The sequence below is a fragment of the Pinus tabuliformis genome, chromosome X (assembly GCF_031772625.1).
Source record: "Pinus tabuliformis cultivar Carrire ecotype Pingquan chromosome X, CPIR1, whole genome shotgun sequence".
In the NCBI taxonomy this organism is placed as follows: domain Eukaryota; kingdom Viridiplantae; phylum Streptophyta; class Pinopsida; order Pinales; family Pinaceae; genus Pinus; species Pinus tabuliformis.
In genome coordinates, this window is record NC_142308.1 from 212,351,796 (window position 1) to 212,366,286 (window position 14,491).

General features: G+C 39.4%; 1 protein-coding gene across 1 annotated transcript; it reads right to left on the reverse strand.

The window, feature by feature from the left end:
- Positions 1-4,304: 4,304 nt before the first annotated feature.
- On the reverse strand, positions 4,305-5,291 carry LOC149139108 (uncharacterized). The gene has a single exon (XM_089450599.1). It carries the CDS (start codon positions 5,289-5,291, stop codon positions 4,305-4,307), a length of 987 nt encoding a protein of 328 aa, XP_089306725.1.
- Between the last annotated feature and the right edge of the window lie 9,200 nt (positions 5,292-14,491).

The following is a 14,491-nucleotide window of genomic DNA, read 5'->3' on the forward strand; positions in this document are numbered from 1 at the left end:
ATTGTCATGTTGATGACCCAGTTCATTTTGAAGATGCTATAAATGAAGATAAATGGATTGAAGCAATGAATGAAGAAATTAGTGCAATTGAGAAGAGTAAAACATGGGAGTTAGTGGACCTCCCTGAAGGCAAAGATGCCATTGGAGTTAAGTGGGTCTATAAGACCAAAAGCAATGCTGAAGGCAAGATTGACAAGCACAAAGCAAGACTTGTTGTGAAAGGCTACAAGCAGCAACAAGACAAAGACTATGATGAAACCTTTGCACCAGTAGCAAGGATGGAAATAGTGAGAACAGTGTTGTCTATTGCAGCACAACACAAATGGAAGATTTATCAGGTGGATGTTAAATCTGCATTCCTGAATGGAGTGTTAAAAGAAGAGGTTTATGTTGAACAACCTCCGGGCTATGAAGTTGAAGGCCAAGAGCATAAAGTCTGCAAACTGAAGAAGGCTCTTTATGGGCTGAAGCAAGCTCCAAGAGCATGGTACAACAGAATAGATGCTTATCTAATTGAGAATGGGTTTGATAAGTGTGATGGTGAACCCACACTCTACATAAAGGAGAATGACGGTAAGATTCTTATTGTTGTTTTATATGTAGATGATTTGATTTTTACTAGCAATGATGCTTCTCTCATTGCTGATTTTAAAGCAGTCATAAAAAGTGAATTTGAAATGACTGACTTGGGCTTCTTAAGATATTTTCTTGGAATTGAAGTAGACCAAACTGAAAATGGTGTTTTCATTTCTCAAGTTAAATATGTAGAAGCAGTGTTGAAGAGATTTAACATGCAGAAGAGCAAGGCAACTGTGACTCCAACTGTAATGGGGTTGAAATTGACCAAAGAAGACAGCAACAAGGATTTTGATCCAAAACTGTACAAGAGCATAGTTGGCAGCCTTATGTACTTGATTGCAACTAGGCCAGACATTATGCACGCTGTGAGTTTAATCTCCAGATTTATGGAAAGACCGAAAGAGACTCATTGGCAGGCAACCAAGAGGATTCTAAGGTATGTGAATGGAATGAAGGGGCTTGGTATTTTATACTCTTCTTCTGAAAGTTTCATGTTGACAGGTTACACTGGCAGTGATTGGGCTGGAAGTGTTGATGATAGGAGAAGCACATCGGGATATGTGTTTCATATGAGATCAAGAGCCATCTCATGGGCTTCCAAGAAGAAACCAGTAGTTTCTTTGTCAACAGCAGAGGCAGAGTATGTGCCAGCAACAGCAGCAGCATGCCAGGCAGTGTGGCTGAGAAGAGTTCTTAGATATTTGTGTCATGAACAAGAAAAGGGCACAACCATTTACTGTGACAATAGCTCAGCAATAACATTGTCTAAAAACTCTTTTTTTCATAAAAGGACAAAGCACATAGACACCAAATTTCACTTCATACGTGAATTGGTTAACAATGGTGAGATTGTTTTGTAGCACTGCAGAACAGAGGATCAGTTCGCTAACATCTTGACAAAACCATTGGGAAAGAAAGGTTTTGATCATTTCAGGAAATGGCTGGGTATGTAAAAAAACCCAGTATTTGAAATTAAGGGGAGTGTTGGAATTTAATTCCAACTGCAACATAAACAACTGGACAGAAATCTGATTTGCTGTAGATATTCCAGACTGTTGGATGCTTCAAAGTCATGCTTGATATTTTCCACATTAATGTGCATTAAATTTTCATCATTAAATTCCCCTGCAACAGCCGACTTCATTTCTTCAAAAGGCATCACCACTTGCTGCATTCAATACGCAGATAAGCTTTAGAAGATATTTTTACTATCTTATTGTTTAAATTCAGATATGTTTTAACATATAAATGTAATGAAAAACAGTTCTGTTTTAGGTTATAAGAATGATAGAGAGTTCCTTTTTTTAACGCACAGCAGTGTTGAAACTGCAATTTTCAGATAGTGAAAAATCAGTTTGTGGAACTGAAGCGTTCCTGCTATAATCCCTCTGTCAAGAGGAAGATGCTCTTCAGTATAATCTTTTGTGAAAATCCCTCTATGTGAGGAAGACAAATTTGTATCAGTTGGTTTACTATTTATAAATAGAAGTTTTATTTATGCGTGGCTAAAACACCGTTGCTGTTACACTGCAAACAGCAACTGATGAAACTGCGTTGCCGAAACACCGTATTCCGCAAACGATTTTTATTTCCGCTGTGTTAAAACAGAGTATTGTTCTGTTTTTCGGTTTCGTTTATAATTATCAGAAATTCCAACAATCATGTGGAACAAACACTATGAGGACTCCATGGATGCTCTAGGTGGTCACGTAGGCTTCAATGCTCGAGATAGTAGAGTATATAAATTTTCATAGAGAGAAACAACATAAAAGTAATACAAAAAACATATATATAATACATTATGTGCAGGGTATATTGTATAAGGTAGTTCGCAGTTGCAAATTATTTATTAAAATGTTGATATAATATTACAAGCATCAGGATATGGTATGAGGTAAGCATAATAATAGCTTGCCATAGCCTTGATTTTGGAAAATAAAAACATTGTGCAACAAAGAAGTATACAAGTAAAGTTCCATACCATGTATAATCAAATCTAAAGGTCAAGAAAAATATAAATGTTGAGAGGCTATAGTTCCATACAACGTCTAATCAAATCTAAGTGACAAGTGAATTTAAATGCATAGACCATGTAATTTTTCTCAATTGTTGAAGAGGAAAAAAGAATATTGGAAACCAATGAGGTGTTACCTCTCCTACGTAAAATTCAAAGGTCATCAAATGGAAAATAGTATATTTCTTTTTAAAAAGAAAAATAAATGTGTAATTCATAGTTATTTTTTTTAAGTTATTTTAAAAGAATGTTAAAACATTTTTACTTAAATTAGTCATTTTTTTTTTTTTGTAAGTCAGATATGTATATTATATAAACAAAATATGTTACAAAAAAATCTGCCGTAGCAGAACGACTCCAAGATTTACCATTGAAAACATACTGATGACCAGCCCTTAACTGTCAAAACTAAGCTGCACACCACGCAGGGCGGCTTACTCTTATAGAGACAGAAATACATTAGTAACGAGCATAAGGCCGAAGCCACGACACTATCAAAACTTGGACAGAGATAGAGTGACATTACTAACATGCATAAGGCCGAAGCCATGAAAATAACAGAAATATAGAGAAACATAATTAACCAGCCTAACGCCGAGGCACATGACAGAAGACATAACACATCCATAAAGCAACTAAGGGAAACCGTCGGGGCGAGGAAAACCGCCAATGCGACTGACCGTGTCTAGGCCCACTTCCAGTACATGCTTGTCCACCCTGGCTTGCATGTCTTGCATGGACTGGAATTCCTGAGCCTCCTTCATCTTTTGCTCCTGTATCAGGGGGTCCGGGCTGAGAGTTTGCCGCAGGAGCCTGATGAGCAGGGTCAGTTTCTTGTTCACGGTCTCCACAGCATCATGCACTGTAGAGATTCTGCGACTCAGCGACTCATGGATTTCATGGAAATTAGCAGACTGCTCCTCCGTAGTAGAATTCCCTTTCCCAGCTGGTTGCTTCCCGTCCTCCTTTGATTCCAGGGCCTTCGCAAGGAGAGTTTTGATTCGCCAGCTCTCCGCTTTCGTTCGGACATACTGAGTTGCTCTTTTGGACGGAGTTCCCGGGTCATGCAACCAATCAACCTCCTCCGCTATGAACCCTTCCGGACGCTGGCCTTCTTCCTCTTTTACAGCAGCTTCCAGTTCCGCAATTTTACGTTTGCTCCTGGTAGCTGCTCGGGTTTCATACATATTCTGTGCAAACCGAAGATCCTGCTGGGCCGCCGAACATCTGCAGCTCCCCGCTTCCATGCTATACACTCTGACCCTGTCGCTATGAATTCTTCTGCGGGCAGGGAAGTAGTAATCTCTCGTAGTGCTATAAACAGAGGTGAGCGAGCCAGAGCTGCTGCTCTCCGTTAAATAGCTGTTGTCCAAAGAATTTCCCATTATGTTCTTTTCCTTTCGCTGCAGAGTGGAGGTACTTTCGTTATTAATACGAAAGATATCCGCACAAAACCCACATCTCCTTCCTGACCTAACATAAATGTAGCTGCATGCCTCCCCGTTACGGTTGAGCCAGCTGTCCTTTCCTCGCAAGCGGATTCTACGGAGGCCCTCGTGGCATGAACCAAATTGATAGTTTCCATATTTGGCCTTCTCTTGCCATAATGGCCACCGCCGCATCTGTCTTGTCGTCCATCTCCCTTGATTAGAGCCCATTCTGTTACCGGAAACCTCAGGATTGCGGTCCCGGAAATAGGCACCGACGCCGGTCAAGCCCGGTCGGTATCGTGGAGATCTTGCTGTGCCAACTGTAAGCATTTCGTCTTCAGGTTCGGGCAGTTCACTTCCTCCCAACAGCTGTCCCATCCCCTGTCCTGATCGTCCACGCCACAGTTCGCAAGGTAGTCCGCCAACCCATTCGCCTTACGTCTTACTGCATGAAACACTAAGCCTCCCATTCCAGCTAATAGTTCTGCGATGTTCTCCGTCACCTTGGCTAGCCGCCAATGCTTTGTGGCTTTGTTCACCTTGGTTCCTCCCTGAATTCTCTTAGCTGTTGAAATGGCCAGAGAAGAATCCCCTTCCACAATTACATTGCAGATTTGAAGGGATTTTAAAATTCTCAGACCATGTTCGAGCGCTGCAAATTCTGTTTCATTATTAGTGCTCTCCCCAAGCGCTCTGTAATATATGTGCCGAATTTCTCCATGCTGGTCACGTAAAGCACCTCCAATTCCTGCCATGCCAGGATTGCCCCTCGAGGCCCCATCAAAATTTAGTTTCATTCCCCCTTCCGGCGGCCTCTGCCATTTTTCGTTCTGTGAGGATGGTTGCGCTCTGTGTCTTGAAGCTGCAATGCTGCTGGAGGCTTCCAGACGAAAACACTTCAAAATGCGTAAGTCTTGAGCTGAAGGTTTCTCGTTGCAGTCTTTTTTGCATTTAGTTTGAATTAGCTGTTGTATGTTAGTTATTATGTTATCTTTAGAGAATTCAATATTCCTGTGTTCGTCTTGAAATATTCTGCGGTTGCGTTCCTTCCAAATTGACCATAGAAGGAAGCCTGGAATAGACTTCCATATGCTGTTGACTCTGTGAATACTGGAGAAGTCTTTTCTCCAGTTCAGGATGGTTCTGTGAATGGATTCTCTATCCCGGTCAGAACTCCTGATAATTCCTTCCATCCAGCTCCATAACTGATTAGCCCATTCACAAGCATTAAACAGGTGGTTTATAGATTCCTCTTCGACGAAGCACATAGGGCATCTTGAGGGTCCCCTGAAACCCTTCTTGCATAGGTTGTCCCAAGTTAAAGTCTTGTTTCTCATTAAAAGCCAGAGGAAGGTCCTGATTTTCGGCCAGAATAGACTGTCCCACACTTTGCTATGCCATGGCACTACTTCTACCTGTTCTTCCTCTTGAATTAAATCCCTAGCTTCTTTTAATGAAAAATTACCATTACCCTTTAAACCCCATCTTAGTTTATCATCCTCCTCAGTTATTCGAATCTTTCTTTTGTGGATTCTCTCATTGAATTGCTGAAGACGCTCGTCGTTCTCCTCTGTATTCCCTGGGTTTAAATTGATCCAATCCCTCCATATCGGATCCCTGTTGCTTTGGGTCCAATATTGATTGACTCTGTATCGACCCTCATTTTGAATTGTTCTCTTGAGGATAGAAAGCTCTGGGGTGTCCAGTTTAGGGAGTTGCTACCATGCATCTTCCTAAAACATGGCAAGCCTTCCATTACGAATCTCCCAAAAGCTGTTCTCCTGAACTAAGCTCCTGTTATTTCTGGCGTGGTTCCATATTGACGATCCTTCCAAGAATTCCTGTAGTCTTATGAGATCCTGAGTATCACAGTCTAGAGTGTATTTTTCCTTCCAATGCCTTTCCCAGGGTAAATTGGGTTCTTTGTTCCATTTCCACCAAATTTTAGCTCCACGGGTTCTAACAATGTAAACTTTGAAACGGGAACTGATACTATTACCCGTTTTGTAGAGGTGGAAAAAAAATGACCCGATTTTCAAAAGTGTTGATGCAGAATACACGTGTGTTTTTTAGAACATGGTTTTTGGAACTTTAATTTTTTTCATGTGCATTAAGTTTTAGAATGGTAGTGAATGGTAGTGATTTTCATCCTGATTTTAAAAAGTCAGTATTCTGCATCACACCCTTTTTTTAAAAGACCTACTTTTTGAATATCCGTTTTTTTAAAAGACCTAGTGTATGAAATGTAAAAAAATATTTTATAAATTTGTTAGTTTTTGAAGTCGTCATTGTATTCATATTTTCTTGTTCTCTATCTTAATTTTTTTTTTTTTAGTGGGGTTTTTATTGTTTTGCGTTTTTAAATTAGAAAGTCGATAGTTTGAATTTTAGATAATCTACATATTTAGACATCCTTAATTAATTTTTCAATCCACATGAAATAATTGTTTCTAAAAAACAACATTTTTTAACAATGGACATAAAAAATAACCATTTTTAACATAAATATAACAAAAAAACTAAACGTTTTGATAATTTTTTGCTAGAATTAACATGTCAAAATCACAATTTTTATACAAAAATATTAACTAAAAATGGTCAAATAATAGCTTTTTTATGAATTTCATGTCAAAAAAATAATAATAACAACTTTTTTTTCAAAAAATAATAATAAACTTAAAAATCAATGCGAAAATCACAGTTGTGCTCTCTCTTTCTTTCACATACCAGACTCTTGATGGAAATTTCACCTCTTTTGAACTTTTCGAATATGAGGTTAGCTTCTTATCACTTAAAGCACTTAAAATATTTGTAGGCATGAGCTCAGGTGGAGTTCGTTCACCAATGTTTTTTGAAGATACACCTTTAAGACTTTTTGGTCCAGAAAGATTCACAGAAATTTTCCTTGATGCCATTTTCCTAAAAAAAAACACATAAATTAGTAAATAAAAAAACATGTTAACTTAAATTAACAAAAAAAATATACCATAAATTTTTTATTTGTATAATCAGAATTGCCCAGCCACCTCTAATGGGCAGGCGGGTCGATCGGCAAGCGGGAGGTCAGGTGAGGGATAATGAGGCTAAGTGGACAATTAGGCAAGTGTGGGCGAGCCCCTACCCATGCGCCCCCCACAACCCCCTGACGACTACATTGAAGCCCCGGCCCCATTAACTTATTCCTCTCACGAGAGATCTCTTATCTGGATTCACTACACATTAATAATTAAAGTAACACGCCTGATCCAATGTCCGAAAATCATGATGATGACAAATCCCTCGATATGATTACCAAGTTATTGTACTCCCTGCATCCATCAAATCTGTGTTTTCTCTTTGTTTCGTTCGCCAACTCTGTATTTCTTCGTGGTCCATCCTTTGCATGCCACGCTAGATGTTTGTTTTCAACTGAATTTTCTATTTGAACGAAGCTTCCTAAGCTTCCCTCCCTCCCCGGCCCCCCTCCCCTTCCCTCACCCTACACCCTACTGTCCCCCCACACTCCCGCGCTCCATCCCCCCTCGCCCCCCGCCCCCGCCCCCCTCCATCCTCCCACGCCCCACTCCCCCTACCCCCCCCTACCCCCTCGCCCACCCCATTCCCCCCCCGCCCCCTCCCTACCCCAGCCCCCCCGCCCTACCCCTACCCCTCCCCCCCCCACCCCACCCCCCCCCGCCCTAGCCCCCCACACCTGTCTGTGGTTTCTCCTCCTTGTAATGGAAATATGACGCCTCGCCCAGTAGTGAGTCTCGAACTCCCTGTTTGGCGGTCATCATGCCCCTTTTCTGTGTACGACTCACTAAACTTAAGCTTATTTCAATTGGTGGTACTCACTTGGCTCTCTTTTCATGCCATCCCTTGGCCCTGGGTCCATAGTCAAATCTACTGCCGACAATCCACAATTTTACGAATTTACCTTACTCGACTCAGTATCCAAGATTGGCAATGGATCCTTTCCCCATCGTTTTACTCGAACGACCAATTTACTTATATTAATAACCGTAAGAATGTTACATCTTTATATAAGTAAAATTGTCCCGCGATCACATGTTTATATAAGTAAAATTGTCCCTCAATCAAATGGTATTAGCCACTTCAAGTTCTCAAGAAAACACAATAAAATAGACAAACTCAAAGATGATCTAAATGTCTAACTCCTATCCTCTTTAGCAGGCTTGATGGACTTTCTAGAAACTTTATTTTATATGGTACTAGCCACTTCAAGTTCTCAAGAAAACACAATAAGATAGAGAAACTCAAGGATGATCCAAATGTCTAGCTCCTATCCCCTTTAATAAGCTTGACAGACTCTTTAAAAACTTTATTTTATTGTTTTTCCTCAAAAAATTGAACATAAATATTTAGACAAATACAGTCTATTTTCACTACATCAAAAAAAATATTACACTTAGTCTTTTCTTTTTTTCACATCTCACTAAAAAGATATGAGTTTTTTTTCCCTGTTACAAAAATAGCCGTCGCTTTTTTTAACATCATGACACTCATTAAAGAGATTAACGGTGACTATTTAAAAATTAAATATTTAAAATTGAAATTGTGTGCTAATTTTTTAATTTATGAATTCTCTTTATTCCTTTTGTATTCATGAATTCGCTTTATTCATTTTGTCAATATTTCACGTGTAGCTACACTTTTAAGGTATTTTTGTATTCTTTGTTATCCGTTGCAGAGAGCACTATTTCCACAACTCACGCTTTTGGGCATTCATTGCTTTCCTTCGCTAAATCAGAATTCTATTGATTTATGAACTTTGTTCTTCTTCATCATCCAAGATTGATTGCTTAAATGGTAGTTGCGGAACAAAAATCAATGGATCAAATGGTTGAAGCAGTAATGGAAATAGTGGAGAACATGGTGGGAGAATGTAGTCTTAAAGTCACAATTTCAAGTTCCTGAGAGTTTGGTATTTCCAGGAGCAGACGAAAGAATCAATATTCCTTGCGTTTGCTTTGGTGTTGGTTTTTGTTTCCGCATTAAAAGCTCATGTTGATGGCCGACACACCGTCAAATTCTTTCGGCTCTGCTGAAAGTCCGGACCGTCGAAGTGATGATTTAAATTCAAGAATATTTTGTAAATGCGATCGATAAAATCGAAGTTAATTGTTTCATTTCACTATGCTTCTTCAAATTTATCGAATATTTCGAAATTTGCAAACTTTTCAGTTAAATCAAGTTCAACGCAGCAAACTGAGCATGCTGACTAGCAAACTTTGCATATTTGACTAGTTTCGCTGAGTATCGTATCAGATATTGACAAATTATCTCTGAATATAGCAAAGTGGAAGTGTGTGATATGCAAAGAAATGTCAACAAATATTTTGAGTTTTGAGAATACAGTTTTCCGTTTTCAAGTCAGAGATAAACATGATACTCTTACAATATTAAGGTCGTAAGTTATTGAATATTTAGCCTAGACAGCATCATTTTAACGAGACTTATTTACCTTGTTTTCTATACGTTTATGGTTTAGTTTTTGTTTTTGGTGCACAACTGTGTCGATTTAGTTTAGATATTGGTTCATACTAAACGTTGAGCAATGTCTTTGTCACCCCCGGGCCGCCCCGCCCCGCCCGACTGGGGGCGGGTCGATTGCCCCGTAGCGCCACCCCCGGGCCGCCCCGCCCCGCCCGACTGGCGGCGGGTCGATTCCCGGAATCGACCCGCCGCCGGTCGGGCGGGGCGGGACGGCCCGGGGGTGCCACTGCCATGACACCAGTACGAAGACATGCTTCTATTACTCATCTCGAAAAATTCCCGAAACCTTCAAAACGCCCTACCACGGCTGTTAGTCAGACCCACGAAAAACGCTCGTAGTAGAAGGATGTTGGAAATGGCAGTTGCGGAACAGAAATCAATGGATGAAATGGTTGAAGCAGTAATGGAAATAGTGGAGAACATGGTGGGAGAATGTAGTCTTAAAGTCACAATTTGAAGTTCCGAAGAGTTTGGTATTTCCAGGAGCAGACGAAAGAATCGATATTCCTTGCGTTTGCTTTGGAGGGACAGAGCCTAAGTGTAGAAACAGAATGGGACCATATTTGTCAGCAAGGGCTCTAAGAGAACGGTGAGCAGGCAGTATTAATTGGTGGAGATTTCCAATGATGGGCCATGCATAGGGTCCTGGTGGCAGCGTGGAACTAGTTCTTCTCTTGCGCAAAAACCATATCATGAAGAAAGACCAGAGTAGACACAGAAAAATTGCTGTGGGAGACCCTCTATCAGCAACTGTGAATGTTGCAGGGAAAGCTAGAGACTGACGCAAACTATGGAAAGCCATAACGCACACACCCTTCCTAATCACTAAGCACTGAACTCTATGGTTGGAAAGGGAGAAGGCCTATAGCTATTTATAGCACTCAATGTCGGAGTCACATAAGCTCAAGTTCAACCTGAAGTTTAGCATTCATTCGTCATCACTCTATAAAATTAAAATTATGGAAAGGGTACTTTGATACGATGGTTTGCCTCTCCGAAAATTCCAAAACTAGGAAAGCACGTAGGACTCATTTCAAAGAATTTCTTGTCCGTATTTGAAATTCCAAAAACAAGGCGTCGCTTTAATACTTTTGACCAAATAAGATTTAACACTGTTGTAATATATTTTTCTTTCTTCTTAATAATTATTCCACCAGAAAATCATTTTTATATCTTTTAATAAGATACGATCGACTATTTTTTGTAAGATCAGATAAAAAAACGTTTAATTTCATTGCAACTCCGTCACCGCGCATACTTTTAATAGGATAAGATCGAACTTTTATCTTATTTAATTGTAATAATTTCATTGCCACGCTAGCCTGTCTCCACGTATATTTTTATAAGATAAGATCAATTTTTTATCTTGTTTAATTGTGTTAATTTCATAGGAACACTAACAGTTTTCCACGTATACTTTTAATAAGATGAGATCGAATTTTTATCTTTTGTGAGAATCTCATTGTAACCCTAGCCCGTATCCACGTAGATTTTTGATAAGATAAGATCACATTTTTATGTTATTTAATTTTGTTAATTTCATTGCAACCCTTGCCCCTCTCCACGTATACACTGAATGTGGGTCCAAACATACTTAAAATGAAAATATATATGCTAAAAATTATTGGACCTTCAGTTGATGATGAAGAATTTAATTAACCTCCACTCAGATCATATTAATATGGACTTTTTGACTTTAAACGATTATTTGAAATTTTTCAAATTTATTTTCATGATCAAAGAGAAAAGAAAGAAATATTTTTAAATGAAAATTTTCATGTCTATTTCTATGATTAAAAGGAAATGAGAGAAGCAACAGTAAATTGAAATTAAAAATGATTTCAACAGTAAATGAAAAACAATCAAACTAGGCCTAAAGCCTCTTACAAAAATGATATACGATAAGGTCATATATTCAAAAGCGTTTCACTATCTGACCAGAAATTATTCAATGCTTACAATGAGCTTGTTAAAGACCTGGATGGGACTGGTAAATTAGAAGAAGGTACAAATAAACAAGAGGTACCTACTTTGTCAATGGGGTCTAGCTTAGATGATTGAAAGGAAAAAAAATTAGATTGTTATCCTCTCCACCTGGGTTCAAAATCTTGCTTGTCACATCTTTTCCCTTCATGAACCAATTGTTGTTTGAGGCTCTTCATGAGCCCTGAGGAATATCTTACCCTTGCTTATCAATGGTGAGAGTGCTTGGTTACACCATACATGTAAAAAGATCAAGAGGCAACTACAAATATGCCAGAGTTCTTCTTGTGAAACCTCACATCAAAAACCCATTTAATGATGTTAAAGAAGCAGCCATCTATCAAGTTCTTGTATTTGTAGACTATAATCACTAGTCATATCCAACCATATTGTATCAAATCGAAGTGAATTGGGTGAACGATATGCCATTGGGAGGGAGACTAATGGAATAATGAAATTATTATTTGAAATAGATACCAAGTTGTCATTGATGGACAACCTGGAAGAGTAATGTGGTGATGTTCATCAGGCATTTGGGAGTTATGTTCAAACGATTTTCCATTGGCTCGACAAGTCATGTTCCACCGAGATCAATGGTCAACAAATATGTTGGGTTGAGAAGTAGTGAGGGAGTTAACTACCTCGAGAAACATGATAACCAACATGACCCATATCATTCTGACAAAAGGAGGGGGCTCCAACTTTGGGGATGCAGATCATCGATGCATGAGCATATCGAATCATAAGGTAGCAAGGGGGTTAACTACTTCAAGTCACCTGATATGTTGTAGATTGAGTTAGTGCTCCACCACGTGACTTAAGGTCTAGCGTTGATTCTATTATTAAGATGAGAAACTATTGATTTTGGTTGAAAACATGTTAAATTTATACTTAGGAAAGAAAAATGATATTCTACCAGAAACATTAATGTGTTTTTTCCTTAAAATTTAACTTTGTTTGAGACATAAAAAATTGGTTTTATTAGCATTTTTTAAAAAGTATGAAAATTGACCCTAAAAAAAAAATCATTATTCCAGTATCAACGCTTTCGTTCTGAAGCTATATTTTGCAGGAAAATTTCGTAGAAAATTTCGTAGTCACTGCCATTTTTAAAACAGCCGCAAAATTGACACCTAAAAAAAAAAATCATTATTCCAGTATCAACACTTTCGTTCTGAAGCTATATTTTGCAGGAAAATTTCGTAGAAAATTTCGTAGTCACTGCCATTTTTAAAACAGCCGCAAAATTGACACCTAAAAAAAAGAACATCGTTCCAGTATACACACTTTTCGTTTTGAGCACTGTTTTTGTGGTTTTTTGGGGTTTTTGGGCCAGAGTTCCCGTTTTGAGTTTATAGTTCCCGTTTCAAAGTTTACATTGTTTTCTGTTGACCACAGATGGATCAACTAAATTTAGCCCCCCCTTAGATTTTGGCTGGCAAAGCTTGTTCCAAGCCACCAAAGCCCATTTATTCTTATCACCATTCCCATTCCATAAGAAGGATCTCTGTATGTTTCTCATTTGTTTCAAGACACCCTTGGGAGCTAGAAGAATAGAAAGTAAATAATGCGGAGTTGCCTGCAACACTGCCTTGGTAAGGATAAGTCTACCTGCCAGGTTAAGGGCTCTGTTCGTCCAATGCCTGCATTTTTTCTCCATGTTGGCAAGAACCTTCTCCCAGTGAGTTTTCTGCCAAGGTTTCAAAGTCAGGGGGGCCCCTAGATATTTCGAAGGGAGGGACCCAATTCTGAATCCGAGAAGCTGGGATAAGTGAGCTTGAATTGCCGGATGAGTGTTGAAAAAGAAGATTGTGGATTTGGAAAAATTTATCTCCATGCCAGAGGCTTGGCTGAAGAGATCAAGGATACCCCTGTAAGCCATGGCCTCCTTCACAGTGGGGGTACCATGTAACATGGTATCGTCCACGAACTGTTGATGAGTTGTGGCTGGTAACGATCTGATTGGTTGCAGACCTTTTATAGATCCTTCAGCTTTTTTCTTAGCTATAAATCTGCTTAGGCCCTCCATTAGGATAACGAATAGGAAAGGGGAAAGGGGATCCCCCTGTCTTATTCCCCGCGAGGGTGTGAAAGGAGCTGAGGGAGCACCATTGACAAGGATAGAGTATCTTGGAGATTTGATGAGAGCAAGTATCCATTTGATCCAGGTTCTACAAAAACCAAATGCCTCCAAAACAGCTTCAAGGTACTTCCAGCTAACTTTGTCATATGCTTTTGATAAATCTAATTGCATCAACATGCCTGCTTCTTTTCTCGAATGCAGTGAATGAATCATCTCCTGCGCTAGCAAGATGTTATCTAGAATTTGCCTACCCTCAACGTACCCCGACTGCTCTTCCGATATGATACCAGGAAGAATCGACTTGAGTCTGTTAGCTATGACTTTCGAGATAATTTTATAGATAACATTACAAAGGGCAATAGGTCTGAATTTATCAGGTGTCTTTGCTTCTTCAACCTTAGGAATAAGCGCTAAAAAGGTGGAATTGAGGGATTTTAGAATGGTACCTGAGCGTCTGGAATCCTCCACAACCTCCCATACCTCCTGTTTAACAGTTTTCCAGCAAGCCTTGTAGAAGTTGATGGTAAATCCATCTGGGCCTGGTGCTTTATCATTAGGCATGCTCTGGACTGCTTCCTCCACCTCCTCCAGAGAGATTTCTCTGCAAAGGGCCCAATTTTGATCTGAGGTAATGGATTTAGGAATGGCTGCTGTTATTTCCCTTATGGCTTCCTCTCTGTTTGTGGGCGGTTCCTGTGCAATTGAGCTGAAGTGATCCGATAGTAGAGCAGATATATCATTGTGATTTTTTAATGTTTCCCCTGCATTGTTTTTCAACTCAAGAATCCTGTTAACATTTCTATGATCTAGAGCCGACCTGTGAAAGAATTTTGTATTTTTCTCCCCCTCTTTGAGCCACTGGATTCTAGATTTCTGTTTCCAAAGTGTCTCTTCTTGAATGCATCT